Source organism: Xyrauchen texanus, chromosome 43 (genome assembly GCF_025860055.1).
Source record: "Xyrauchen texanus isolate HMW12.3.18 chromosome 43, RBS_HiC_50CHRs, whole genome shotgun sequence".
Lineage (NCBI taxonomy): Eukaryota > Metazoa > Chordata > Actinopteri > Cypriniformes > Catostomidae > Xyrauchen > Xyrauchen texanus.
The window spans coordinates 2,599,943-2,626,562 of record NC_068318.1 but is presented as its reverse complement, the minus strand read 5'-3'; the positions used below and the strand labels follow the sequence as shown (position 1 = coordinate 2,626,562).

At 43.7% G+C, this 26,620-nt stretch overlaps 1 protein-coding gene across 3 annotated transcripts in view; it reads right to left on the bottom strand.

The window, feature by feature from the left end:
* Window positions 1-13,742: 13,742 nt before the first annotated feature.
* The window catches only part of pam (peptidylglycine alpha-amidating monooxygenase), a 220,511-nt gene continuing 207,633 nt past the window's right edge, over window positions 13,743-26,620 (bottom strand). For all 3 annotated transcript variants that reach the window (XM_052116273.1, XM_052116275.1, XM_052116274.1), the window contains one exon: window positions 13,743-14,568. In XM_052116273.1, coding sequence (XP_051972233.1) covers window positions 14,390-14,568 — 179 coding nt within the window. In that variant the 3' untranslated portion in view covers window positions 13,743-14,389. The remainder of the gene's footprint in view (window positions 14,569-26,620) is intronic.

The window sequence follows — 26,620 nt, the reverse complement described above, 5'->3', positions numbered from 1 at the left end:
GAATCACCTCAACACTTCCTAGCCCCTCCCTAGCAACCATTGTCGAGCACCTTAGCAACCAAAATCCATAGAGGATATCTTCCATTCTGAATGTCACAGAGGCATGGGAGTTGGTTTATATCATTCATACTGACAAGCAGCCTTTGGAGATTAATGATTGGCAGCTGCCAAGCCACTCCCTAGCAACTAAACAGAGTACCCTAGCAACCATTTAGCAGTAACTATATCTCTGCACCAGAAAATCAGAGAAACTTCTGGGTTGATTTATTTCAATCAGGATGGCAAGGAGACTTCATTAGTATCACTAAGGTAACTGCCTAGCAACCAGATGGGGTTACCCTAGCAACCGAGTAACAAATCACATATCTCTGCATCAGAAAAGCGTAGAGACTTCCGGGTTGACTTATTTCAATCAGGATGGCAAGGACACTTGATTACTATCACTATGATTACTGCCTAGCAACCACATGGGGTTACCCTAGCAACCGAGTAACAAATCACATATCTCTGCACCAGAAAATAGTACTGACTTCCGGGTTGATTTATTTCACTCAGGATGGCAAGGACACTTGATTACTATCACTATGGTAACTGCCTAGCAACCAGATGGGGTTACCCTAGCAACCGAGAAACAAATCACATATCTCGGCACCAGAAAAGAGTACAGACTTCCAGGTTGATTTATTTCAATCAGGATGGCAAGGAGACTTCATTAGTATCACTAAGGTAACTGCCTAGCAACCAGATGGGGTTACCCTAGCAACCGAGTAACAAATCACATATCTCTGCATCAGAAAAACGTAGAGACTTCCGGGTTGACTTATTTCAATCAGGATGGCAAGGACACTTGATTACTATCACTATGATTACTGCCTAGCAACCAGATGGGGTTACCCTAGCAACCGAGTAACAAATCACATATCTCTGCACCAGAAAATAGTACTGACTTCCGGGTTGATTTATTTCACTCAGGATGGCAAGGACACTTGATTACTATCACTATGGTAACTGCCTAGCAACCAGATGGGGTTACCCTAGCAACCGAGAAACAAATCACATATCTCGGCACCAGAAAAGACTACAGACTTCCAGGTTGATTTATTTCAACCAGGATGGCAAGGACACTTCATTAGTATCAATATGGTAACTGCCTAGCAACCACATGGGGTTACCCTAGCAACCGAGTAACAAATCACATATCTCTGCATCAGAAAAACGTAGATACTTCTGGGTTGACTTATTTCAATCAGGATGGCAAGGACACTTGATTACTATCACTATGGTAGCTGCCTAGCAACCAGATGGGGTTACCCTAGCAACCGAGTAACAAATCACATATCTCTGCACCAGAAAACAGTACTGACTTCCGGGTTGATTTATTTCACTCAGGATCGCAAGGACACTTGATTACTATCACTATGGTAACTGCCTAGCAACCAGATGGGGTTACCCTAGCAACCGAGAAACAAATCACATATCTCGGCACCAGAAAAGAGTACAGACTTCCGGGTTGATTTATTTCAACCAGGATGGCAAGGACACTTCATTAGTATCAATATGGTAACTGCCTAGCAACCAGATGGGGTTACCCTAGCAACCGAGTAACAAATCACATATCTCTGCACCAGAAAACAGTAGTGACTTCCGGGTTGACTTATTTCACTCAGGATGGCAAGGAGACTTCATTAGTATCACTATGGTAACTGCCTAGCAACCATATGGGGTTACCCTAGCAACCGAGTAACAAATCACATATCTCTGCATCACAAAAACGTAGAGACTTCCGGGTTGACTTATTTCAATCAGGATGGCAAGGAGACTTCATTAGTATCACTATGGTAACTGCCTAGCAACCAGATGGGGTTACCCTAGCAACCGACTAGCAAATCACATATCTCTTAATCACAATAACGTAGAGAGTTCCGGGTTGACTTATTTCAATCAGGATGGCAAGGAGACTTCATAAGTATCACTATGGTAACTGCCTAGCAACCAGATGGGGTTACCCTAGCAACCGACTAACAAATAACATATCTCTGCATCACAAAAACGTAGAGACTTCCGGGTTGACTTATTTCACTCAGGATGGAAAGGAGCCATGTATTGTATTACCTTGGTAACTGCATAGCAACCACATGGACTTACCCTAGCAACCGAGTAACAAATCACATATTTCTGCACCAGAAAATCATACAGACTTCTGGGTTGATTTATTCATGACCATAATTTTAGCTCTTTTCAAGTTACAACATGCTGTTTGACGACTTTTGCCACGGCAAGCACCACTCACATTTTCTTCAGGAAATGTCCCCATCTAGTTATTATTATTATTCCGTAAATATGTTGGCACCTAACTTGTCCCGCACCATTTGTCGTAGACCCACGAATGAAGTGTCAAATCGACCGGCCTATTGACAACACCTGTGCTATGACTTTTCGAAGGGGTTGGGGGTACGGTGCACCCATGGGGGGCAAAAAACCACAGTGATTGATTAAATAATTAATTAAGAATGTTTTTCAAAAACATGATAAATAATGTGTGGGGTCATTTTATTTTTTATTATTATTATTGTAACATAAAAATGTGTATTACATTTAAAATGTGTTTAAATGATGTCTTTAATGGGTTACAATGCTTTGTGACAAAACTGAGGTGTCAAAATAATGCTTTGTATAAGCCTTTTTTTTAACAATGTGGTGAATATGTGTTTCTAAAACAGTTGATTTAGAAACACATTTGAAGCCCAACAAAGTCACTTTTAAATGATGAATACATGGTTAACAAACATAATGTTTGGCATTAGTTTAACAAACAGGGTTATTTTTACTTAACACAATACAGTATTTCATTTTAGCTGTAGCTCTAATAAATTCTTAAATTTTTACCTTTAACAAAGCGGTGAAAGTGTGTTTCTAAAACAGTTCATATTGACTGAACCGAACTCATTCAGATGTTCACTTTAAAATGATGAATAAATGGTTTAACAAACAATTTTTGGCAAAGTCTCCAACGGTGTCGCCAAACAGCCCAACCCGGGAGATGGGGGCGTCAAGGAAACAAACCTTGTTGGCCTCTTGCGACTCGACTAGGTTGAGCCAAAGGTGGTGTTCCTAGACCAACAGAGTGGACATCGTCTGCCCGAGAGCACGTGCCGTGACCTTTGTCACTCGGAGTGCGAAGTCGGTCACCGGGCGCAGCTCCTGTATTAGTCCTGGGTCAGGATTACCCTTGTGTAGTTCTCTTAGTTCCTTGGCTTGGTGCACCTGCAGGAGCACTATGGCATGCAAGACGGAAGCGGCGTGCCAAGCAGCGCTATAGGCTTTAGTCTTTTAGCAGTGACGACCTCAGCCGACAGGCTCTGGACGGGAGCTTCGGGTGACTCTGCCAATTGGCAGGTGCGCAGCAACAGCTTGGTCCACTTGGGGAATCACCGTATAGCCCCTTGCCGCCCCGCCATCGAGGGTAGCGAGAGCGGATGAGCTCACGGACCATGTGCGGACAGAGAAAGGTGTCTGCCACAAACGCATGAACTCTTCATGCACCTCCGGGAAGAAAGGAACGGGGATGGAGCGTGCCTGTGAGCAGCGCTCTGGCCCCAGGAATCAATCATAGAGCCGCAAGGGTATGGGGGGGGTAGCGGAAGGTTCCCCTCCAGCCGACACTCGCGGCTGCCCGGCCAAGCATGGCCACCAGCTCCGTGTTAGCCTGTGACTGAGCTACCGCACACGAGGGTGGGAGTCCAGCCGAGTCCTCAGCATCAGACATGACGAGCCCGCTTTCCGATGCCACGATCGATAACTCATCTTCGACACAAGCCCCTAACGAGATCGCGGGTCAGGCGTAAGATGGACCGGCAAACTCACTCCAGAGTTCGGTCGGAGCATACAAGCATGACAGGGAATTGAAGGTCCGAGGGGGAATACCTGCCAGAGAGGGTCCCATTGATGTTCCCATGTCGCACCCAGTGCTAACTGACCCCGCCTCATACCTGTAGGTCGAATGGCCTGTGTTAACAGTTTTGACAACTAGACTGTGTAAACATCTCATGTTTGATGTAATCAACTAAAGTTTTTTTCCCTGAAGACCCATAAGAAGTGTTGTTTTACAAGTATTTGTTAAAAGCGTCCTGTTTTGTGTAATGGTAGTATCGGATTATCACACCATACAAACACTTTACTAACTACACACATGCACAAACAAACAAACAAACAAACAAACACTGTACTGACACACTATTTGTAGCTGCATGTATTTCACTCATCCTTGAGATTTAGATGTGTAAAAGTGACTGAAGAACTTTGTGAAAGTGAACTTTCTGAAAATAAAAAATAACATCAAGCTGTGTTTATAGAGTAAATCAAAGTGATAAAACATCTGACTAAGCTTTCTGTCTTTTCATTCTGAATTGTAGGGCCTGTGTCCAGATTTGTGTGTAAACACTGATGACAAATGTAAAAGAAGAGATATTATGTCCACACGATAGCAAAATAACAGATAAATTCATGATAGAAAAAAAACCCCCTCAACCATGAAGTTTCGTTATTTTACCATTTTTATTCATATGCAACATTTTGTAGTCACATACCATTTAACCCCAGAATTGTATTACAAAACTGACCTGGATGTTTGTTGGCTATTAAATAAATAAATCTGGTACTCTTGCAATTTCTTTTATTCCAGGTTTGGAGAAACATTTTTTGTGGTTCAGTCGACGTACCTCAAAGTGAATGTGCATGTATAGAAAGACTAATAGCTGTGATTTGTATATTATAATGACACTTTTGACAGCTTTGAAAACTAGAAAATTCACAACATTTATATGAACAACTATTTACAAATGAGAGTAAGGTCTAGGTTACCATTGTAACCTCTGTTCCCTGATGGGGGAACGAGACGTTGTGTCAAAGGAGCAACACTAGGGGTCTCTCTTGAGAGCCTCGTGCATCTCTGAACTTGAGAAAAGGCCAATGAGAAATTGGCAGATAGAATTTGCATGTCCCTCCCCCGGACATACGGGTATAAAGGGAGGGAAATGAGTCTGTCCATTCAGGTTTTTGCCCTGAGGAGCCGAGGTTCGGCCATAAGAGTGGCTCGGTTCAGCGTCGTGGTTGGGAGGACACAACATCTCGTTCCCCTCCATCAGGGAACGGAGGTTACAATAGTGACCTAGCAGTTCCCCGTCTGTCGCTCACTTCGAGTAGTTTCAGTACCTGTAGTGGGTCTGGTCGGGGAATTCCTCCACTGAATTCACGGACAAGAGGGCTAAGGAGTCATCATCCAGGGAGCCGAGTTAGTGGAAGGGAAAGGCGCTAGAGGCAAGTGGTAAACTCGGTCAGTTGTTTCCACATTACAGAGTTCTACTGGCTCGGACCTGAGAGAACACAGGATGAAACTGACTCAACCCTGAGATTGTAAAATCTTGTAATGGTATTGGGTGTTGCCCAACCAGAGCCCGGGCGGAAGTCAACGAGCATGTCGGGGGGCAGGTGGTTTGTGTGGATGTACCCGGCGAAACCGAGACTTCTGCCATCCCCAAAACACCTCCATCGCCAGCCGGGTCGTCCTCAATCCCATGGGAAGAAGGAGCGACACGGTGGGCGGCTGGAGTGGCGTTCCTTTTTAGGAAGGAAAGCCGCGACCACAACGTTATCATGGTAAGGTTCTCGCAGTGAGAACACGAACCTTCCAAAAATGCTGCCTCGGTGTGATCGCGACCCAGACACACGAGGCAGCGTCTGTGACCATCAGGAGCGGAGAGAACTCGACTGCATCCAGGAACTACACAAGGGCTGAAGGGCATCTTTATAAAGATGCGTCCTGAAAAGGATGTTCAACGCCGCTGTGTATTGCTCTTTTAGAGAAATAAACTTTTAGTTGAAAATATTCTCTTTTACAAGTGCTGTCGACATGCCCAGGGGCAAAGCTGCACTGCTGTACAGAGAAGAAGAAAGCTGCTGATATGCAGCGTAGATCCAACAACATACGCTCTTGAAAAGATTAAGTGAACAGTCTGTGAATGCAGCTCACTGATCACACAACCGCTTGGCTCCAAAGGAAAAATCTAAATGGACAGACTAATTTCCCTCCCTTTGTTCCCGTATGTCCGGGGGCGGGACATGCAAATTCATGCAACTTCTCAAGTTCAGATCAATTCAGAATAAATGCAGTCCTGTAAATGTGTTACTTAATCAGTTATTGGTAGACAATTAGTTGTTTTCTTGAAATACAAATCAGTATTAAGATTTAAGATCAGTTGGCATCACAACAGTACACATTTTTGTTTAACATGTACAAGTTTCTGAGTGTGGGGTTTGATCCAGGAATGAGTAAATTAATACCAGAAATATGGGTGTCAAAGTAAACTCAGCCTTTGCATTTGTTTGTAACACTCCACTGACTCAACAGTACCATGAATGTAGTTTCAGGGTAATAATTAGAGTTAGAATGTCTTATGTGTGCATAACACAAGTCATTTTATTGTTTTCCAGTATGCTAGAACCCCATTTCTTTGTAATGTTCACACTTGAATTTACATGGGATTTTATGATAACTGTGTACTGTATACTATAAAAAACCTTTGAAATTGAACTATTGATTTTGCAAGTGATTTCAAAAATCTTTCTGTTCTTTTAAGTACTTATATTTAATTGTTGCCTGTATTACAGATTGTAATACTTCTTTAGCCACAAATCTCTACCTTCATGGTTCACAACATTACATGAGCACTTGATGGACAAAAATAATAATTTTTTGTCTTTTACCTTTACGGTAAATTTACACTATATGAAACATTCACAGCCAACACGTCACGTTATTTGGTGTTGTCTGTATTGTGGTAGTGTTTTGTGGGGTTTTGCTCTCTCTTTCTCACTCTCTCTCCTCATTGGAAAGGTTAATGGACACCAGCCAACAATGGTTACCTTTTGATTGCTGCCTTGTTCTGATTGGTTGCTGGATGGAGAGCTTGAAGATAAAGCTGGAGAGTGAACTCACTTGATGGAGGCCTTTTTGGTGTCCAGGCTGCTGAGATGGTTTTCTCCTGCCCCAGACAATTAGCAATTGTGTTGTTGTGTCATGTTAAGTGTTTTTCTTACCATCTGTTATTGTACAACCTGTAGCTTATTGAAGTAACAGTGGTTAGTGTTAACTTTCTGTTATTTGTTATATATTGATACTCCTAGAGAATCCTACATTCATTGTTTATTTTTGGTTCTTTTTGGAAGCTGTAGGGAGGAGGAAGCCATTTTTGTTATTTATCATGTTTTCTCCTGTTTTTGGTTTAGAGCTCGGGAAGAGTTTTGTTGTTGATTTTAAATTTTAATTGTGAAGGCTAGAAAGTACTCTTATAAAAAAAAAAGTCAGAAGAAATGCATGTTTGTTGTTTTGGTCTGGTCCCCTCTTGAAGCTTCCCTTTTTCATGTGTGATCTTGTGAAAAACTATGTGATTCTTTGAATGATTTAAGATTGGAGTGATTTTTGTGAGAGCTGGGACAGGAGAGGACACTCTTTAGCTGCCTGTAGGGTTGCAGCGGTATACCGGTTTCACGGTATACCATGGTTTGAAAATGGATGGTTTTCATACCATGTACATTTTCTTATCTACGGTATTGAGAAAAAAATGCAACTGGACGGAGATCCTCTCATGCGCGTGCGCATCTCCTTCTCGACTGTCCGTCAGACTCGTCAACTTGCGCTACACACACATGTAGCAGATGTCAGAGAGAAGCGAGGCGAGGGGATCTGACATGAGTGTGTGTGTGTGTGTGTGTGTGAGTTAAAGCAGTGTTTCTCAACTGGTCTATTCGGACTGGGTCACGGACAGCAGGGAAATAACAATGCAATGGTAACTTCTCCCATTGAAGATATTTCGGCGGCCGCCCAAATGATCGAGTATTTACCTGCCGAGGCAGATTTAATGATAATCTCGCAAACAGCTAAAGACTTCTCATCTGCACTTTCGCGAGTGTAACGAGCTCACGATCATGATCTGCTCTTCTCTCTGGCGCGCGTTCAACAACTAAGCTTCCCTCGATATTGCGGAGTGCAGACATCAAAACTGAGACCAATTTTAATTCTAGTGAGACTTTTCTAGTTTAAAGTGTTACGGAGATTGTCAATTCGAACCTCTCAAACAGTAGCTGCCCTGTCATGCCAAACAGCACCGAGGAAAAGAGCAACACTGTGCTATGTGCCAAATAAATAAAAAATTACTCCACCTTTACAAATTTGTTTCAGGATTTTACATGAGTAAAATTAACTAATATTTTGACAAAATGTTATAGTTTCATATGAAATAATCTAAAGGTAGAATCTATTAGACCTCATTTTAAATCAACAGTGGCAGTTTTACTTTTAGATAGTATATATTTTTAATAAATACATTAATTTATTATTATTACTATTATTTAAGACTAGCACACTGACCTAACCATGGTAATGAGGAGCCTTTCCTTCTGTGTAATATGTGTATAAATATGTACAGTGGGTACGGATTTTGACATGCCCTGTGGGGCGGAGCAGGTATAATGCGCCGGGAGGCAAAGGTGCGTCCCGAGGCTCTGGTTGCTGAGAAAAAACTCGAAGCACTTACCTTGCTCCGCACACCCGGCAGGGGGCGGGTTAGTGACTGAGGAGGAGGTCCGGTGGAGGAGTCAGAAAAAACATTATTATAATTCTTTTCTTATTTTTTCTATTTATTTTCAAAAGGGAGACTTTTTTTTTTTACACATACTTCAATAAAATAAATGGTTTCAAGTTTCAATTATAATAAAAGTGTTATAAATAAATAAATAAAATAACCCTTCTGTTTTCACTAATAATAGTAATTGTGTAATACGGGATACCGTGATACGGTTATCATACCGTGAAAATCTCATACCGTTGCAACCCTAGCTGCCAGTTAGATTTTTTTTTATTTATTTCTCCATTCCCATTATTACCTTGTCACCCCCTTCCAACCCTAGACGGGGAGGGATGTAACAATTATTTCAGCAGAAATATATACCAGAAAAAAACAAAGAAGAATGTTTTAAAAGATAAATAACATTTTGCTTTGAAGAAAAAAGAGGGGTATAACACAATAAACATTTTTCTCTTCCTTTTTTCACACGTTTGGTTTTCAACATGTATTTCAATGAAAGCAAACCATAAAAGGCCAGGAAACACAAGACCCCCCCTCTGGTCTTATCAAGCTGAGAACAGGGGGAATGTGCGTAATCTGAAGCCCCTCCCACCCCAGGCCTCCGAGTGCCTGTAAGAAGTCATTATCGTGTGGAATCTCTTGTGAAAAGACTTTGACCAGAAAAATGTATGATTCTTTGTGCTATATTTGAAATGTAATGTATAATATATGATTCAAATGTTAAACACACTTTATGTTAAAGTTCCCTGTCAGTCACTCACTTCAACATTGTGTCGAAGAAGCGACACTAGGGGTCTCTCTTGAGCACCGAATATACCTCTGATCTATGAAAAAAGGCCAATGAGAAGTTGGCAGACAGAATTTGCATGTCTCGACCCCGGACATACGGGTATAAAGGAAGGGAAATACGTCTGTTTCATTCAGAAATTTTCTTCGAAGCCGATGGTCATGTTTGCAGCGAGCTGCGAGTCACACACACCTGTTCCTCTTACCTCTGGTGATCTGCTGTTGGATCTACGGCAAACTTCAGCGGCTTTCTCCTTCTCTGCACGGCAGTGCAGTTTGCCCCTGGGCACTTCAACAGCGCAAACTAAAAAGAGTTTATAAAAGAGTGATTTTCTCTAAAAGAGTATTTTCCTCCAAAAGAGCAATACACAGCGGCGCTGAATGTCCTTTTTAGGACACGTCTATATAAAGATGCCTTTATGTCCCTGTGTAGTTCCTGGATGCGGTAGAGTGCTCTCCACTTAAGATGGCCACAGGCGCTGTCTCGTATGTCTGGGCTGCAATCACACCAAGGCAGCGTTTGTGGATGGTTCATGTTCTCACTGTGAGAACATGACCATGGCAACATTGTGGTCGCGGCTTTCCTTCAACTGAAGGAACGGCACTCCAGCCGCCCCCGCGTCGCTCCTTCCCACAGGATTGAGGATGACTGGGGATGGCAGCAGGCTCGGTTTCACCGGGTACACCCCCGCGAAGCACCCGCCCCCCGGCACGCTTGTTGACTTCCATCCGGGCTCGAGGCAACAGTGGCTCGCCTCACAGCCAGCCTGCCTAGCCTCTGGAGCCCCCCCGAGCTGGATGAGCTCGCCGCTGCATTGGAGAGCGGTCCAGCATCTGACGCGGATGACTCGTCTGGGCTGCCGCCTTCGGGCCAGCACGCCCAGGCTGAGGCTGATGCCCAGATGTCCGACATGCTTTCCCGGGCCGCCGCCAGCGTGGGGCTGGACTGGAACCCTCCCCACAGCTGTCGCGGCTGGATGATTGGTTCCTTGGGTCTGCGTGCCGCTCACAGCCACACCCCCCCAGTTCCTTTCTTCCCGGAGGTGCATGATGAGCTGACAACTGCATGGAGAGCACCCCTCTCCACTTGTCACAAAGCCCCTCGCTTATCCGCTCTCACTACCCTCGACTGCGGAGCGGCCCACAGGTACACGCCGATTCCCCAGGTGGATAGGGCAGTTGCGATCCACCTATGCCCCGAGAACGCCACCACCTGGCGGGGTCGCCCTGTGCTCCCCTCCAAGGCCTGTAGGACGACATCATCATTGGCCGCCAAAGCCTACAGCGCCACCAGACAGGACGCTTATGCCCTGCATGCCATGGCCCTCCTGCAAGTCCACCAGGCCAAGGCACTCAAAGATCTGCATGTGGGTAGTCCTGATCCCGACGTTCTGCAGGAACTGCGCTCAGCAACCGACCTCACCCTCAGGGCCACGAAGGTCACAGCGCAGTCACTCGGGCAGGCGACGGCCACACTTGCAGTTCAGGAATGTCATCTGTGGCTGAACTTGGTCGAGACACGCTTCCTCGACGCACCTGTCTCCTAGATCGTCCTCTTCAGCGACACCGTCGAGGACTGGTGAAAAAGCAGACGGAGGACATTTCACACATCCTGCCCCGCCGCAAACCTGCCGCCATGGGCCAATCCCCGTCTGCTCGCCAAGGGCATCCTGCAGCTAAGAAACGCTCAGCTCTGCCTTAACCCGGGCCCAGCTTGAGCACCCCACAGGAAGCGTATGCCCCCCCGTCTCACAGACCCCCTCGAGGACCCGGAAGGCTCCCAGGCGCTCCTGAGACGATCAACCCAGAGACCAAGATGTTCGCTCCGGAGCTGGTAAGCAGACCACTCCGTCCCCTGGTGGAGGGCTGGGAGGAGAATCCTTGTTTGAATTTATTTAATTTGCCGCACCCCCAAACCCACATTCTCAATAAAAGAGCTATTTCCTTTGTCTCTAGGTCACCTGGCCCGCAAATGCCGTTCTCACGGCACTCTGCCGCCACACCTCAACAGTCCCGGCATGCTGGACGCGGACCCCCCCGCCTTCAGCCCCATGACTGTTCCCCGGCTGGCCGGTTCTGACTCCTCCACCGGACCTCCTCCTCAGTCACTAACCCGCCCCCTGCCGGGTGTGCGGAGCAAGGTAAGTGCTTCGAGTTTTTTCTCAGCACCAGAGCCTCGGGACGCACCTTTGCCTCCCGGCGCATTATACCTGCTCCGCCCCACAGGGCATGTAAAAAATAATCGTCCCGTTAGTGCCCCTAGCACAGAGCTTGGATGCGTGGCTTTCACTTCCCAAAACGTCACGGACCATCCGACTTGGTTACGCAATTCAGTTTGCCAGGCCCCCCTTCGGGGTGTCTGCTTTACCACAGTACACGGCGAACATGCCAAATCCCTGCGCACGGAAATAGCGACCCTCTTACTCAAAGACGTGATAGAACCTGTCCCTCCAAACGAGATGAAGAAGGGTTTCTACAGCCCTTACTTCATCATACCCAAGAAAGGCGGCGGCTTACAACCGATTTTGGACTTGCGAGTTTTAAACCGGGCTTTGCACAAACTCCCGTTTCAAAATGCTCACGCAAAAACACATCTTAACTTACATCCGGCATCTAGACTGGTTCGCAGCGGTAGACCTGAAGGACGCGTACTTCCACGTCTCAATATTGCCTCGATATCGACCCTTTCTATAGTTCTCGTTCGACAGCCAGGCGGATCAGTACAAGGTCCTCCCCTTCGGCATGTCCCTGTCCCCTCGCATCTTTACGAAGGTCGCAGAGGCAGCCCTTGCCCCGCTCTGAAAAGCCGGCATCCACAAACTCAACTACCTCGATGACTGGCTCATCTTGGCCCACTCCCGAGAGTTACTATGCACCCACAGGGACCAGGTGCTCAGGCACCTCAGCCACTTAGGTAAACTGGGAAAAGAGCAAGCTCGCCCTGGTTCACAGCATCTCTTTTCTCGGCATGGAGTTAGACTCAGTCTCAATGTCAGCGCGCCTCACCAACGAGCGCGCGCAGTCAGTGCTGGAATGCCTCACCACCTTCAGACCAGGCAATGCGGTCCCTTTAAAACTTTTCCAGAGGCTCCTGGGGCATATGGCGTCCTCCGCGACGGCCGCGCCACTGGGGTTGATGCATATGAGACCGCTTCAGCATTGGCTCCAGACTGGAGTCCCAAGACGAGCATGGCGCCACGGCACGCACCGAGTGATGGTCACCGCTGCCTGCCGCCAAACTTTCAAACCCTGGACAGACCTCTGCTTTCTGCGGGCAGGAGTCCCCTTGCAGCAGGTGACCCGACGTGTCCTGGTCACGACCGATGCCTCCAAATTGGGTTGGGGCACCGTGCCGCAGCCGCAGGCTGTTGGAAAGGGGCCCTGCTGCGCTGGCACGTCAACTGCTTACCAACTTCCTGGTACCACATCACCAACTCCTGCTGGTTCAGGGCAAACACGTCTTGATCAGATCAGACAGCACCACCGCGGTAGCGTACATAAATACATAAAGACTTTCAATGTGATCGGGATTCTGTGGTAGCCAATTCATGTGTGAAAATTATTCCTCGTGCTCCCTTAACCACTCTTTCAAAATTTGAGCCCAAGGAAACTTGGCATTATCATCCTGGAAAATGCCCGAGCCATCAGGAGAAAAAAAAATCCATTGATGGTATAACCTGGTCATTCATTAAATTAAGGTACTCAGCTGACTTCATTTTAATTCCGCATAATGCTGCTGAGCCTAGACCTGACCAGTTGAAGCAACCCCAGTTCATAACCATCATTTAAATCCAAACTGCAACTTTTTTTGGTCAGGCAGTGTACATGTTGCATAATGCAGGTAAGGGATGGTCTAAAAAGTCCACACATTGTGCAAAACGTCCTAATAATGTTGCGGGTGTGATAAGTGACCGTCTTAAAGTCCCCACGAGTGACAACTCTCATCGCACATCTATTAGACTTTATTTTTATTAGGCTTTAATCCTACTCCTCTATAGGGTACTTAAACCATTAGGCCTATGTCCTGCTGAACTCACATCATTCTTGTTTAAATAAAATGTCCAAACAAATGCAAGCAATTGCAGTCTCCAGTTACCATTATCACTTTTTGCGAGGTGGGGGATTTTGGCTAGTGAAAATGAGAAAACTGCATGTGGCCGGTGAGGCAGAAAGTTAATTTCAAACCCAACTTGTGACTATATAGTTATTTTTAACACTGAGGTCCTCACTTGATAACACCAAAATGCAGTGCACAATGGTAATTTACCAAAATCCATTTCATTCTGTTGAAAAACTACTGTCCAAAAGAGGTGATGCTTTGCAGACACTTTATTACACAAATAAAATTGTGACTGAAAATAGTTTTCTTGCAATAAAACCTCAGTATGTCACAACAAATATCAGACACATTTCACATTAGCTTCGAAAATCTAGTAAATACAGCTTTAAATATGTATTTTTTTTTCTCTTTTCATCAAATGCAGCAAAACAGATATCAAATCACAAGTGACAGTAGCAGCTCTTAAATATGTGGCACATTTATAGTAATATATAGGTGCTGCAGAAGGTGAAATACAAAGTCGAAAAGGCACAAACATACAGTAAAAGTTATGAAACAAATGCCTTTATCAATTATATATTTAATAAAATGTTAACAGGTTGATAAATTCTCAGAAGAAATTGACTAGCTGTTCATTATTAACATTAAATAAATAATATACAACTAACCTCCTGTTAAAAGTAATCAAATGTCTTAATCCTCAGAATGACCAGTGCTTTGTTTCTCTATATGTGGCTCCTAAAAATCATTAATTAAAGAGGCAATCATTGTTCTAGGGGAGAACATTTTGCACAAACAATAAAATGTATCGGCAGCTGATACAAACAATTACATACATGATTAAAATACATCCTGATAGCGCGAGCAGAAAGACTGGTCAACGTTTAAAGCGGGATGCTCATTAGGATGAAGACAAGGGAGGAGGTGGAGCCGAGTACTCTTCATTCTCAGAGTCGGTACCATCCTCGTCATCTTTCTCCAGGTCACTTCCTTCAGTGCTGAGCCTGTCAAAGCCATGACGTGTGTAGCCTTTGTGGGTGGCAAAGAAGTTGCCCAGGTTTAAGGTTCCTGCAGCTTTACCTAAGTGTATAAAAGACAGTACAAGAACATGAATTCAAACACTTCAATCTATGTAAGATTGATTTCATGCACCATTGCATTCTGAATTGTGTCAGAACACAATTCATAAAGCAAAACAAAATTCTGCATTCTCAGCGTTGGCCATTGGGTGCTACAGTAGGCATTAGTTTAAAAGCACTTACTAGAAACAGCTCTGATGGAGCATCTGACTGATAGCAATAGATCCTTTTTTGAGGGTGTAGAAAAGAGCAGTGTCAGTTTAAAATCAAGTGGTAACACAGCTAATTGTATTTACAAAAGCACAACTGGACCCAGCACTCTGAAATTCTCATTGGGGTACAAATGCATTCATCAGAGACAGTTCAACAAAAGTTGAAATGTTGTCAATGTTTGATTGCAGTTACAGAGATTTATTTTAGCAAACCCTTTCATTTATCCTCTACATCCTTGAGACACACCATAAGGGCTGCAACTAATGATTATTTTGATAATCGATTCATCTAACTATTATTAACAGATTATTGAGCTTGTGCCCTGAAAGGTTGTATTAAACATGCTTACTAACAATAGAGGACTAAATTATCTTTTAAAAATACCTCTAAATGGGGGCCTTGACGATGACTGAGTTGTGAGTTTGAATCCAGGGCATGCTGAGTGACTCCAGCCAGGTCTCCTAAGCAACCAAATTGGCCTGGTTGCTAGGGAGGGTAGAGTCACATGGGGTAACCTCCTCGTGGTCGCTATAAATATGGTTCTCGCTTTCGGTGGGGCACGTGGTGAGTTATGCATGGATACCACAGAGAATAGTGTGAAGCCTCCACACACGCTATGTCTCTGCAGTAACATGCTCAACAAGACACGTGTTAAGATGTACGGATTGATGTCTCAGAGGTGGAGGCAACTGAGATTCGTCCTCCGCCACTCAGATTGAGGCGAGTCACTATGCCACCACAAGGATTTACGGCACATTGGGAATTGTGCATTCCAAATTAGGAAGAAAAAGGGTGAGAAAATAAATAAAAATACTTCTAAATAACATTCACTGAACTAAAGGGGAAGAATAATTTTTATTAAGTTTAATTCAGTAAAGAAATTCACTGCAAAAAAATCCTATTTTTATCAAATGTTTTAGCCTTGTTTTCCATTTAAAATGGTCTAAAAATCGTTAAAACAATACATTTACTTAAGAAGCATCATATAAGATATTTAGACTTGCTTTAAGAGAAGATATCTTAAATATAAGTGTATTTTGTATACAAGTATATTTTTTCACTTGGTTATAATTCTGCGATTGCAGTAAAGACAAAATATACTTATATTCAAGATCTATTCTCTAAAAGCAAGTATAAATATCTTATATGCTGCTTCTCAGGTGAATGCATCTTTTTTAAAGGATTTTTAGATATTTAAAATTTTAAAATGTTTTAATATTATTCTCAGATAACAATTGTTTCTTCTGTAGTATAGCTGCTAAAGAAAATGTGTTTTAAAGGTGTTTTAGATATTTATATTGGAAAACAATAAAAAACTTATATTGTTGCAGTGTATAATGGGGTGAAGACTACCTCTCTCATCTTTCTGTTCACTTCAATCCATCTTAAACTCACTAAAAAACAAACTCTCTCTTATTAATAAAGCTGCATATTGTCAATTTTCTTCACAATAAAAATACACAGTGACTCATATATTAAGATTCAATAAGTTGCGAGCCATCAAGTTATAATCTAGCTGCATTAAACGTGCACGCTCAAAGGACCAGCATCTCCACAACAGAGTGTGCCTCAGCTGGGTAGAGTTTCAATCTCTCCCCCTTAGATCGGGACACTTTGCACAACTCATAGAAGAGGCACTGACCGCACAGAGAAATGCCAGTTTCGGAGTTTGTAGTTATTTGCATGACTTGCTTCCATATAATTTAAACTTTACTAAAGCATTAAATATAACTGCATTTAAGATGTAACACCGGGGTTTTCCTTAAAAGAGCTCCGGCTCAGCTTATTCCACAATGAGAGTTCTTCTGTATTTACTTACTTTGATTTTTGTATTATAATTACCTCAAACTTTGCAATCTACATCTGCATCTGGACTCTGAGCTGTGTAATTCTTCCTCTCCTCAGTCAGGCGTGAGCTACAGTGTTCCTCGCACGCATTATCATTAGATTTTTATGTGATCTCATGTTACGTTAAATAAGATCCAAAGACTAATCGACAACAAAAAGGTTTGTCAACAGTTTTTTTATTGTCGACATTGTCGATAACGTCGACTAATCGTCTATGCCCATTGAAACAAGTGGATTGACAGCATCCTCTGAGAGCATCAACTCCAGGGGCTGGATTCACGAAACGTTCAAAAGAAATTTCTAAACAAAAGTCAAGAATATTTTGTATTACGAATAAAGTTTTAAAGTTCTTATCTTTTCTCTTAAGATTGTTCTTAAGAAAAACACTTAAGAAGCATTCAAATTCTCAAACAAAAATATTCTTAAATATCATCGTAAATAACATTTTCAAGTTAGGATAACCTCACAGTTGTCTTAAATCCTAAAAGGTAAGATACATTTACTGGGTTTTTTAATGTTGAGTCTGAAGTCACAGTGGGCTGTTTACACAGAAAAGTAATTTTAAAAGACTCTTTTGTGTTTAATTATATTTTTATTTTTAGCTTGTAAACCATGTAAATGTTTTCACCAAATTCAAACAATAAATGTTGTTTTGAAGCTTAATAATGTGGTGACCAGTCATGCTTATTCAAATAGATGCACTACATAGCGCTATCTTTCCACGATCTTTAGAGTTCATAAAAACATCATAATTATAACAATATTGCTTCAAGCAGTGATGATGGGCCCAAGCACCATGTGTCCATTTCCAGTCAGTGGCTTTCGGAAAACAAAGCATCTGATGTGTGTGCAAACTTTCAAGAGTTTTCACACATGTTATGTACCCCAAAAGTACCGAAAACCTTGAAAAGAATAAAAAAAATAAAATAAATAATAATCCTTAGAAGAACAATAGGGCTCCGCACTTTCAGTGCTTGGACCCTAAATATATCTGCAAGCAGCGATGACGGGCCCAAGCACTACACTGCCATTGCCACCTGGTGGCTCTAGGGAAAAAAAGCATGGTGGGTGCATGCATTTGAGAGAAAATATAAGAGGACTATTTCAAAGTCATACAAAGTGTCACACTTCCTGTTGTCAGTTGGTGGCACTACGACCCACATTAGCCACATCGATGCAATTAGCTGACATGACCAAACATACCGCTCAAGATTGATCTAAATCTGTCAATGTACACAGAAGATATAAGACTTCCTATTTCTCTTTTTTTTGCATAAATATATTGCCTCGCCATAGCTACACTGTTTGATATGCCAAAAATCCGTTCAACTTTTAGCTAATGACTGTTATATGCAAAGTTGTCCAGCTTAATGAGAACTATATATGTATTGAGTTTGGTGACTGTAGACCCAACCACTTTAGTCAAAAGGGGGTGCTACTGAGCCTCACCCTCCACGCATGTCTTATCTTTAACCTTCGCCTAATGGCCAACATCTCTGATGTGTGTGCCGAATTTCATGAAATTTTAAGCACATTTATAGCCTCAAAACACTCAAATTTACAAATAAAAGAATAATAAAATGTGAAGCATTACCATGGCAACACCATTTAAGATATCAAGAATTCTTTCACAAAATTACATAAGCCAAGTCTTGAGATTATTAGAATTATTATAATTCGGATAAATATAAGAGGATTTTTTTCAAAGCCTGTTGTAACTGCCACACTTCCTGCTGCCAGTTGGTGGAGCTAAGACCATGACCCACAATAGCCACATCCATGGGATCAGCCCCCATGAACAAACAGACAGCACCAATATGATTTAAATCACACAATGCATGCAGAAATTTTGTTTCCCACTTTTTCCATTAATTTATTGCCTTGCCATGGCAACACAGTTTGATACATCAAAATTCCATTTAGCATCTTCAATGTCTTGGCGTAAGGTTGCCTAAATTTGGTGACAGTCACATGAATCCCCTAGGAGAAGTATTCAAAAGTTCAGGGACTCCAATAAAAAAAAAAAAAAAAAAAAAAAAGCATATTCAATCCAAAATGGCTTACTTCCTGTTGGGCAGAGCTAATACCTGTAATTTTAAAAGTTGTCTGGCTTGATGAGAACAATATATGTAGCAAGTTTGGTGACCATAAAATAAACTGACCCCATCACTTTTTTTTTTTTTTACAAAACTTGGGTGCTACAGAGCTCCCCAGCCATGCCCATGTGTTAACATTTTCCCAGGCCCAATGGCTGACAACTCTGAAGATTGTTCAAAATATCATGAAAATTCAAGCATGCCAAGTACCTCAAAAACATGTGAATATGCATAGAAAGGAATAGTGACATGTATGGCAACACAATTTAAGATATCAAGAACCCCTTCAGAATTTTAAATCTGCACTGTTTTGACATTAAAATAAAAATCGGAAGCAATTCAGGTAAACATAAGAGGGATATTACAAAGTCTGTTAAAAGTGCCAGGGTTCCTTCTGAGCAGGAGTCAGAATGCTTGGAATGTCAACAAGAAATTAGAGATTCATCAAAAGAACTTGACTCAAGATGGCTCCTAGTATGGCTGCTGTGTTGCGAGCTCTGACACAACATTGCAGTTTTTTGTTTGTTTTGTTTACAGTTTTTAGTTTTTTTTTTGTCTTGGATGTTGTCTGCCTTATTGTGTATGACAGACAAACGCTGTTGGACATTGGTTCTACAATTGCACACTGAAAACCGGACATCAAATCCTCAATGCCGACCCACTGTTTACAAACAAGCCATCGGAGCCCTTTATTTTGGCTGCCTGGCCGCAGAAACGCAGAAGGAATAGGGGAAAAAGAGCCGGAGTTCTCATCAGAGTAAGATGTCACGCATATCGACCCCTGCTACCCAGTATTATACTGGCAAATTTTCAGTCTCTGGACAACAAGCTCTGCGAGCGCGGATATCTTTCCAATGAGAGACTGCTGCATTATCTGCCATACAGAAACTTGGATGTCTGCGGAGATTCCAGACTCAGCCATCGAACCCACAGGGTTCTCCGTGCACCGAGGGGACAGAGCGAAAGACCTCTCAGGTAAAAGCATAGGTGGTGGTGTATGTTTTATGATCAACAAATCCTGGTGTGATCAGAGGAACGTACATTTTATCAATGAAATTGATTTTGAATTTCTCATGCATCTGTGTCGACCATTCTGGCTACCGAGGGAATTCACAGCGGTCATTATCACTGCAGTGTACATCCCAGCATAAGCAGACACAGACTCGGCACTCAAGGAATGTATGGGAGTATAAGTGAGCAGGAAACCGCGCACCCTGAGGCCATGTTCATTGTGACCGGGGACTTTAACCAAGCCAATCTGAAAACAATCGCACCCAAATACCACCAACATATCAGCTTCAACACAAGAGGGGACCGGGTTTTGGACCATTGCTATTGTCCTTTCCGGGATGGCTACAAATCCCTCCCCCAACCACCATTTGGCAAATCAGACCACTCTTACATTCTGCTTCAGCCCGCTTACAGGCAGAAACTGAAACCGGAAGCACCCACCCTCAGAATGATCCAGTGCTGGTCGGACCAATCAGACTGTGCTACAAGACTGTTTTGATCCCGTGGACTGGGAGATCGAAACACGTTACACTGATAGTGTAACGTGTTTCATCAGAATGTGCGTAGAGGACGTTGTTCTGACCAAAACAATACGGATCTACCCCAACCAGAAACCATGGGTTAATAGCAATGTTCACGTGGCACTTAATTAGTGGACCTCCACTTTTAATTCCGGGAATGCGGAGGAGCATAAACAAGCCAGTTATGCCCTCCGCAAAACTATCAGTGAAGCAAAATGCCAGTACAGGCACAAGATTGAAGGACAGTTCAACACCACTAAATCTAGAAGCATGTGGCAGGGAATTAACATCATCATGGATTAAAAAGTTAATAAAAACTGCCTCTCTCCCGGATGAGATAAATACCTTTTATGCTCGTTTCGAGGGAAATAACACCGCCCTAGCGGAGAGTGCACTCGCGGCCAATGCTACAGAGGTTGGTTCACTCTCCGTCTCTGTTGCAGATGTAACCCGATCCTTCCAACAGGTGAACATCAGTAAAGCCGCGGGTCCAGATGGCATTCCGGGCCACGTCATCAGAGCGTTCGCGAACCAAATGGCTGGTGTTTTTACGGACATTTTTAACCTGTCCCTCTCCTTGTCTGTAGTTACCACATGCTTCATGTGGTAACTACATGTCCACCATTGTGTCCGTAACAAAGCAATCAAAAATCACTTGTTTAAATGACTGGTGTCCTGTTGATCTGACCCCCATCATCAGCAAATGCTTTGAGAGGCTAATCAGAGATTACATCTGCTCTGTACTGCCCACCTCACTGGACCCATTGCAGTTTGCATACTGCAACAACCACTCCACTGATGATGCCATTGCATATACACAACATACTGCTCTCTCCCACCTGGGAAAAAAGGAAACATACAGTGCATCTGGAAAGTATTCACAGCGCTTCACTTTTTCCACATTTTGTTATGTTAGAGCCTTATTCCAAAAGTGATTAAATTCATTATTTTCCTCAAAATTGTACAAATAATACCCCATAATGACAATGTGAAAGAAGTTAGTTTGAAATCTTTGCAAATTTATTAATAATAATAATTAAAAAAAAAAAATGTAAAAAAAAAAAAAAAATCACATGTACATAAGTATACACACCCTTTGCTCAATACTTTGTTGAAGCACCTTTGGCACCAATTACAGCCTCAAGTCTTTTTATGTTTGATGCTACAAGCTTGGCACACCTATTTTTGGGCAGTTTCTCCCATTCTTCTTTAACATCACCCTTTGACATCTGTAAATTTTAAGTTAAAAGGATAATTAGGTTTTTGAAAATATGTTTTTCCCCTCTTTTATTGTTCAACTTATTTGTCTGTGTGCATTTATTTTGTTTTTTTGTTTTGTTGTTTATTCATGTAAGTGGAGTGGAACTCTGTATAAACCCAAGTGGGTTTCGTTCCCCTCCTTGTACTGTATCCTTGTGATATCCGTGCAGAACAAATAAATAATAAAAAAAAGGACCTCTCAAGCTCAATCAGGTTGGATGGGGAGGGTCGGTACACAGCCATTTTCAGATCACTCCAGAGATGTTCAATCGGGTTCAAGTCTGGGCTCTGGCTGGGCCACTCCAGGCTAGGTCCAGAGCGCTCTGGAGCAGGTTTTCATCAAGGATGTCTTTGTACATTGCTGCATTCATCTTTCCCTGGATCATGACTAGTCTCCCAGTTCCTGCCGCTGAAAAAAATCCCCACAGCATGATGATGCCACCACGATGCTTCACTGTAGGGATGGTATTAGCCAGGAGATGAGCGGTGCCAGGTTTCCTCCAGACATGATGCTTGCTATTCAAGACAAAGATTTAGTTTCTCATGGTCTGAGAGTCCTTCAGGTGCATTTTGGCAAACACCAGGCTGGCTGTCATGTGCCTTTTACTGAGGAGTGGCTTCCGTCTGGCCACTCTACCATACAGGCCTGATTGGTGGAGTGCTGCAGAGATGGTTTTTCTTCTGGAAGGTTCTCCTCTCTCCACAGAGAAACGCTGGAGCTCTGTCAGAGTGACCATGGGGTTCTTGGTCACCTCCCTGACTAAGGCCCTTCTCCCACGATCGCTCAGTTTGGCGGGCGGCCAGCTCTAGGTAGAGTCCTGGTGGTTCCAAACTTTTTCCATTTACAGATGATGGAGGCCCCTGTGCTCATTGGGACCTTCAATGCTGCAGAAATGTTTCTGTACCCTTCCCCAGATCTGTGCCTACAGACAATTCTTTAGACTTCATGGCTTGGTTTGTGCTCTGACATGCACTGTTAACTGTGGGACCATATATAGACAGGTGTGTGCCTTTCCAAATCATGTCCAATCAACTGAATTTACCAAAGGTGGACTCCAATCAAGTTGTAGAAACATTTCAAGGATGATCAGTGGAAACAGGATGCACCTGAGCTCAATTTTGAGTGTCATGGCAAAGGCCGTGAATACTTATGTACATGTGATTTTTTTATTTTCTATTTTTTATAAATTTGCAAAGATTACAAACAAACTACTTTCACATTGTCATTATGGGGTATTGTTTGTAAAAATTTTAGGAAAATAATGAATTTAATCAATTTTGGAATAAGGCTCTAACATAACAAAATGTGGAAAAAGTGAAGCGCTGTGAATACATTCCTGATGCACTGTATGTGAGAATGCTGTTTGTAGACTACAGCTCAGCATTCAACACCATAGTGCCCTCCAAGCTTGACGTCACTGACAATGATGAAACAGCCTACAGAGAGGAGGTGCACACACTGACACGCTGGTGTCAGGAGCACAACCTCTCCCTCAACATCAGTAAGATCAAGGAGCTTGTAGTGGACTTCAGGAGGAAAGACAGAGAGCACCAGTGGAGAGAGTCAGCAGCTTCAAGTTCCTCGGTGTCCACATCACTGAGGAACTCACATGGTCCGTCCACACTGAGGCCGTTGTGAAGAAGGCTCACCAGCGCCTCTTCTTCCTGAGACGGCTGAGGAAGTTTGGAATGAACCACGACATCCTCACATGGTTCTACACCAGCACTGTAGAGAGCATCCTGACTAGCTGCATCACTGCCTGGTACGGCAATAGCACCGCCCACAATCGCAAAGATCTGCAACGCGTGGTGCGAACTACCAGAAACATCATCGGCGATGAGCTTCCCTCCCTCCAGGACATACATAACAGGCAGTGTGTGAAAAAAGCTCGGAGGAGCATCAGAGACTCCAGCCACCAGAGTCATGGTCTGTTCTCACTGCTACCATCAGGCAGGCGGTATCACAGCATCAGGACATGCACCAGCCGACTACATGGCAGCTTCTTCCCCCCAGCAATCAGACTTTTGAACACTTGATCTCTCACGATCAATATACATCAGCACTGCACTTTAATAATCTTACACTGGACTGTCATAAATTATATTCTCTTTACAATACAACCAACTGTATATTATTTATACACTTTATATATACTTTTTTTTATTGTATGTGTATTCTATATTAAGTGTATTGTTTACTGTACATTGTATATTATTATTATTGTGTTGTGTAATTGTGTGTACATTAGATATGTAAATTGTGTTGTGTAAATCTGATGTTTTTTGTAAATTGGTATATGTCTTGTCACTGTCATGACTGCTATGTTGCTCGGAACTGCACACAAGACTTTCACCCACTGCTGCGCTTGTGCATATGTTTGTGTGACAATAAAATGATTTGATTTCATTGATTTGATGAGCATGTTGATATAATTTGTGATCTATCCCTTCAAAATGAATGAAGCAATCGATTTGAATCTAGTTTGAATGTCTTGTGTAGCTCAGATGCTCTCAATCTACTTAGGTCTCTGAACTCCAAACAAAAAGATATTTCTATCAAGTAAGACAGTGGTGCTTAGAGAAAAATAGAGGGAAAAAGCCAGAGCCTTTCCATGTATTTGTTACTGGAGGTGCAGGAACAGTACAGTCACATTTAATTAGAGCTATTCACTATGAAGTGACCAGATTATGTAAAGTCGCATTACACACCTTTAGGAGAAGAGAAAGTAAATACAATGCGTGTGGTATTTAGTGACTTGCATATACTGATTATAGATGAAATGTCTATGGTAAATCTCAGCCTACTGCCTATGTCCATGGTAGGCTTAGACAAATAAAGCAGACAGGTGTTTACTCCACATTTGGTTAAGTTAGTATAATTGCTGTGGGAGATTTTTTCCATTTGCCACCTGTGAGAGGAAACCACTGTATTTGTAAAATGCTCCATTTTGCTCCAATGTAATGGTGTTGAACTGTAACAGACAAGGCCCTTAATACAAACAACACAATTGTGACTGAAGTATTTGTTCATTTTAGTGATGATAAAGTTGGGAATACCACTTGAAAGCATACACCACCACCTAGAAACATCATGAACTCCACTCCAATTTCTTTTGAGGAAGAGCGAGTGTAATACTTCCCAAAGGAGGAGGACAGGAAACAGGTCTTCACCACAAGGTAAGGTTTTTAATTCCCTTTTGCTTCGTACAACTATCACACATACAATACAATACAATGCCAAACACTGAGTTCGCTTGTCATCTCTCTCCTCGTGGGGCCCTCTCGCTGCCTTTTTATGCCGCTCTCCTCGTACTCACTGAAATTAGAGACAGGTGTTAGACATAATTTAGCTCAGGTGTAAGCGCCCTTACCGCTTTTCTCTCCCGGACGGGCGCTTGACCATGCCCCCGCTGCCACATACCCCCACCGCCCGACTCAGGCCGGGGCGTCATCCGGCCTGCCTACCACTCCCCCCCATTTCTGGAGAGGAAGTCGGCGACAGCCATCTGCACCCCCGGTCTGTGGACCACCTTGAATTTAAAGGGCTGGAGAGCTAGATACCAACGGGTGATCCGGGCGTTAGTATCTTTCATGCGATGGAGCCACTGCAGCGGGGTGTGATCTGAGCAGAGGGTGAAGGCCCGCCCCAGCAGGTAGTAACGGAGGGTGAGGACCGCCCACTTGATGGCCAAACACTCCTTCTCCACGGTGCTGTACTTAGTCTCCCTTAAGGAGAGCTTACGGCTAATGTACAGCACCGGGCGCTCCTCCGCCTCCACCACCTGCGAGAGTACGGCCCCCAGCCCTCTGTCTGAAGCGTCCGTCTGTAATAAAAAAGGGAGAGAGAAGTCAGGTGCATGAAGAAGCGGCCCCCCACAAAGTGCGGCTTTAATCTGCATAAACGCCTGTTGGCACTGCTCCGACCACTGGACCGGATCTGGAGCCCCCTTTTTAGTGAGGTCAGTCAGTGGGATGGTGACGTCCGAATAATTAGGCACAAACCTTCTATAATAGCCAGCCAGCCCCAGGAACTGCCTCACCCCCTTTTTGGTCTTAGGTCTAGGGCAAGTCGCAATCGCCGCGGTCTTATCAATTTGGGGACGCACCTGGCCATGACCCAAGTGGAACCCCAGATACCGTACCTCCACACGCCCAATCGCGCACTTCTTAGGGTTTGCTGTGAGCCCCGCCCGCCGCAGCGATCTCAGGACGGCCCTCAGATGTTGCATGTGCCGCGGTGTGTGGTCTGAGGATCCGATCCATGAGGCGCTGAAACGTGGCCGGAGCCCCAAACAAACCGAAAGGAAGCGTCACAAATTGGTGTAATCCAAACGGCGTAGTGAAGGCTGTTTTCTCACGGGACATTGGTGTCAAGGGGATCTGCCAATAACCCTTTGTTAAATCCAAGGTCGAATAAAATCGAGCAGTACCTAACCGATCGAGCAGTTCATCAACACGGGGCATTGGGTACGCATCAAATTTAGACACCGCGTTGACTTTTCTGTAATCCACACAGAATCGAACAGACCCATCACTCTTGGGAACAAGAACAACCGGGCTGGACCAATCACTGTGGGATTCCTCTATTACGCCCATATCAAGCATCGCATCTAATTCCTCCCGTACTGTTTTCTTTTTATGTTCGGGTAAGCGATAGTGGCGGCAACGCACCACCGTGCCCGGCTCGGTCTCGATGTGGTGCTGTATGATGTCTGTACGGCCCGGTAGAGGGGAGAACACATCCGCAAATTCCTTTTGTAATGACGCGGTGACAGGTGGTCTCCACAAGTAAGCGGAGTGTTAAGGTTGTAGTTTTTGTTTACCTCCGGTCCGAACTCCGCCCTCTCCGGAACTACCGTGGCCAACGTCACAGAGGCCGCCTCCTCCCTCCACAATTTCAGGAGGTTGAGGTGATAAATTTGACGTGCGCCCCCTCTATCGGTACGTTTAACTTCATAATCGAGATCCCCTACTCGTCGTGTGACCTCAAAGGGTCCTTGCCACTTGGCGAGTAATTTAGAGCTCGATGTTGGGAGTAATACGAGTACCTTATCTCCGGTGCAAATTCCCGTAGCCGAGCACCCCTGTCATACAGCCGGCGTTG